This window comes from Chelon labrosus (genome assembly GCF_963514085.1).
Source record: "Chelon labrosus genome assembly, chromosome: 22".
Taxonomy (NCBI): Eukaryota; Metazoa; Chordata; class Actinopteri; order Mugiliformes; family Mugilidae; genus Chelon; species Chelon labrosus.
The window spans coordinates 23,026,846-23,031,233 of record NC_140355.1 but is presented as its reverse complement, the minus strand read 5'-3'; the positions used below and the strand labels follow the sequence as shown (position 1 = coordinate 23,031,233).

The following is a 4,388-nucleotide window of genomic DNA, read 5'->3' as shown; positions in this document are numbered from 1 at the left end:
AGCTGACAGTTGACTGTGGAATATTTAGGAGCGAGGAAATTTCACGACTGGATTTGTTGCACAAGTGGCATCCTATGACAGTTCCACGCTGGAATTCACTGAGCTCCTGAGAGCGGCCCATTCTTTCACAAATGTCTTGTTTCACAGTCTGCATGCCTGAGTGCTTGAATTTATACACCTGGGGCCAGGCCAAGTGATTAGAACACCTGATTCTGATCATTTGAATGGGTGAGCGAATACTTTTGGTAATATAGTGTATGTCTGAGACTCTAAGACTCTGAGACTCTAATTAGTCTCTAAGACTCTTCACACCAGCATCAGAGGAGAGTCTGGAGTACCAGGGGCTCCAGGAGACAGCAGTTAACAGTAACTGACATTACCACTGATGGAGCTTAAAGCCACAAGGATACGTTTGTCAGGATATTTACAGTGAGCTGTTAACGTCCAAAGAATCGAGGCTACATCCTTCTCTGATTCACTCCTGAGAATTAAACTTTGTTTATGATCCAGAATAAACATCTGTGAATCATTTCCCCGACACTAATGTTCACCAGCTGTTTCTATTAAAAAATAAAATCACTGCAGAGAGGTTTCACGTCTGTCCAGAGCTGTGTGGGTGAAGGAGCTGTGAAAGTGGAATTTACTCTCATTCATTCAGGGACATCATTAGTTAACCTTAACATTTACAGTTTTAAGTTCTGTTCAGATCTTTATTAACATCTGATCACAATCATCCAGCTTTAAGTCTTCTATGTTTTCATCTTTTAATATAATGTTTAACACCTTCAATCAATGTTTTGATCTTTAAATATAAAGTTTAAAACCTTAAATCTCCGTTTTCATGCTTAAATCTAAAGTTTTTAATCTAAACTAAATTTTAACTCACTACGTTTAAATCTAGAAATAACGGATCCAGGAAGTTTTTAAAGTGAATCATAGGAATGAACCGGTGTGTTTGTGTTGTGATACCGGGGTGTGTTGGGGAGGGTGGGGTGTTGACCGGAGGAGGCTCCGCCCCCAGGCGGTCCTTCTCGGTGAGTATATCGAGGCATCGCCGTCAATGAACAACGCTTTTCTCACGTTTCTCTCCGGGACGAGGTCGGAGCCGTTTGGAGTTCCTCCGCCGGGACTTTGACGTTAGTTAGGGCCGCTCCTGCAGATGTGTTCGGGCCCGAAGAGAGTTATTTAAAACCGGGAATAAGTCGGATACCGGCCGCTGGAGACTTTTCCACTTTAATGAGGTTTTTAGTGGAAGCTCCTCAGTCTCAGAGCAGGACCCCGGCTACAGGCGGAGGAGGTAACCCCAGACTGCTCACTGCTCTCCGGCTACAGCAGCGAGCTAACAGCGGGACGAGTCACAGGTACGAGTCAGATTATACCTGAGATTACAACCTGGAATACAAAGGTTAACTCAGCAAATATGTGCTTTGTCTTAAATCTTAAGGTGTATTTATTAAATTAGTTTTCTGAATAAATCTGAATTTATTTATTCATTAAGTGTAATGATATATTGATTTATTCTGACATTTAGATGAATGTTTGTTTCCAGGATATAAAAACTGTAAAAGTTTCAACTAAACCTCATAAACACAACTATATAACTAAGAAAATAAAATGAAAGATTATTGAGAAGGAAAAGAATGACAAGAAATAGTATGTCCTCCTTCTCCATGTCCTCCTCCATGTCCTCCTCCTCCTCCATGTCCTCCTCCATGTCCTCCTCCATGTCCTACTCCTTCATGTCCTCCTCCATGTCCTCCTCCTCCATGTCCTCCTCCATGTCCTCCTTCATGTCCTCCATCGTCTCTGTCCACATTGATTCCATCTTGGTTCATCTTGTTTTTCTACCTCCATGTTTCTGTCCCTCACCTGATGATGATTAGTAGAGGTTACCAAGGTTACCACCACCACCACTACTCCTCATCCACCAGGTCTGAGGAACAACTGAGTCCATGTTAATGGATGACCAGCGTCTTCATTTCTTCATGTCTCTGCAGAGACTTCATCGTGTGGACGTGGACGTTTTAGGACACGATGTCTTCCCCTCGCTGCTTCCTGCTGATGCTGTCCTGCTTCCTGCTGGTTCTGATGGTTCAGTCCAGACCGACCACAGAGGACACAGAACCAAGTAAGAGACAGACGCCTCAGGGAGGACGCCATGTTGGACAGAGGAGGAACCATTTCATGTTTAAAGTACTCTTCCTAGCTTCTTAGCCTCCCAGCTAACATTAGCTCTTCCTAGCTTCCTAGCCTACCAGCTAACAGTAGCTCTTCTTAGCTTCCTAGCCTCCCAGCTAATAGTAGCTCTTCTTAGCTTCCTAGCCTCCCAGCTAACAGTAGCTCTTCCTAGCTTCCTAGCCTCCCAGCTAACAGTAGCTCTTCTTAGCTTCCTAGCCTCCCAGCTAACAGTAGCTCTTCCTAGCACCCTAGCCTCCCAGCTAACAGTAGCTCTTCCTAGCACCCTAGCCTCCCAGCTAACAGTAGCTCTTAGCTTCCTAGCCTCCCAGCTAACAGTAGCTCTTCCTAGCTTCCTAGCCTCCCAGCTAACAGTAGCGCTTCTTAGCTTCCTAGCCTCCCAGCTAACAGTAGCTCTTCTTAGCTTCCTAGCCTCCCAGCTAACAGTAGCTCTTCTTAGCTTCCTAGCCTCCCAGCTAACAGTAGCTCTTCCTAGCTTCCTAGCCTCCCAGCTAACAGTAGCTCTTCCTAGCACCCTAGCCTCCCAGCTAACAGTAGCTCTTCTTAGCTTCCTAGCCTCCCAGCTAACAGTAGCTCTTCCTAGCTTCCTAGCCTCCCAGCTAACAGTAGCTCTTCTTAGCTTCCTAGCCTACCAGCTAACAGTAGCTCTTCTTAGCTTCCTAGCCTACCAGCTAATAGTAGCTCTTCCTAGCTTCCTAGCCTCCCAGCTAACAGTAGCTCTTCTTAGCTTCCTAGCCTCCCAGCTAACAGTAGCTCTTCTTAGCTTCCTAGCCTCCCAGCTAACAGTAGCTCTTCTTAGCTTCCTAGCCTCCCAGCTAACAGTAGCTCTTCCTAGCTTCCTAGCCTCCCAGCTAACAGTAGCTCTTCCTAGCTTCCTAGCCTACCAGCTAACAGTAGCTCTTCTTAGCTTCCTAGCCTCCCAGCTAACAGTAGCTCTTCCTAGCTTCCTAGCCTCCCAGCTAACAGTAGCTCTTCTTAACTTCCTAGCCTACCAGCTAACAGTAGCTCTTCCTGTTTCCTCTTTTGAATGATGAATCCAGACTACTGCCACCTACTGGTATAAATAGTTATTTCCTCTCAGGTGGAGAATGTATGTACCAGCTAGTTGTTGGTTTTAGTCTTTGTGGTGTGTTCAAGTGCAGCTTTTTGGTCCAGACACATCACTGCTACTCTCTCTCAGTTTATATCTACAGTTTTATCATCATGGTGTTAACCTGGTGTCCTGGGCTCCTCCTTCAGCGTTGGCTCCTCAGTGGGTGACTCCAGAGAAGATGAAGACTCTCCTCACCATTCCTAACGGGAACACGGTGAAGTTCAGATGCCAAGCGACGGGAAACCCTGTCCCCTCTCTGCGCTGGTACAAGAACGGGAAGGAGTTCAAGAGAGACCAATGGATCGGAGGCCACAAGGTGAGGAAGGAACCGTTAGAGGACCTTCCAGCTGTTCTAACGTCTTTATTTAATCTGTCCTCACTCTTTCAGGTCAGAGTCAACATGTGGACTCTCATCATGGAGTCGGTGGATGAGTCTGATAGAGGGAACTACACCTGTGTGTTGGAGAACAAGTATGGGAGCCTGGAACACACCTACATGTTGGATGTAGTCGGTAAGACGTAGGCGGTAACGAGTTTGAGTTTGGACGCATTTAATCAGAATGATCAGAACCATGAACAGCTGTTTGCTGTGTTTGTGTCATGATCCATATTTTAGAACAAGCTGTAAACCTGAACCTGAACTCTCCAACAGTCATTTAGAACTAAAGTCATGGATGAAACGTCTTCTACAAACACAACAAGTCCAGTTTCACTTGTTTCAGTTTTATGTTTTGGATATAAGGTTGGAAATGATCTGCTGGTTTCAGTTTCGTTCAGTCTCCTCCTACTTTTCAGTTTTCAGGACATCATGTGTTGCTGCTGATTACCAGACCTCTCTGTTGCAGATCGCAGCCCTCATAGGCCCATCCTCCAGGCCGGTCTGCCAGCCAACCAGACGGCAGTTGTTGGCAGTGACGTGAAGTTCGTATGTAAAGTGTTTAGTGACCGGCAACCTCACATCCAATGGCTCAAACACATCACCCTTAACGGCAGCAAAGTTGGACCAGACGGACATCCCTACGTTCGCGTCCTCAAAGTACGTACACAACTAGCGCGGTTAATGTGGGCAAATGTTTGTCATAGATTACAGTGTTTCTGA

General features: G+C 45.8%; 1 protein-coding gene across 1 annotated transcript; it reads left to right on the top strand.

Moving 5' to 3' along the window:
• Nucleotides 1-1,048: 1,048 nt before the first annotated feature.
• On the top strand, nt 1,049-3,933 carry LOC311507356 (fibroblast growth factor receptor 1-A-like). Its single transcript, XM_084571669.1, has 3 exons — nt 1,049-1,361; nt 1,998-2,128; nt 3,436-3,933. Exons 2-3 carry the CDS (start codon nt 2,035-2,037, stop codon nt 3,810-3,812), a joined length of 471 nt encoding a protein of 156 aa, XP_084427795.1. The 5' UTR covers nt 1,049-1,361; nt 1,998-2,034; the 3' UTR covers nt 3,813-3,933.
• Nucleotides 3,934-4,388: the final 455 nt, after the last annotated feature.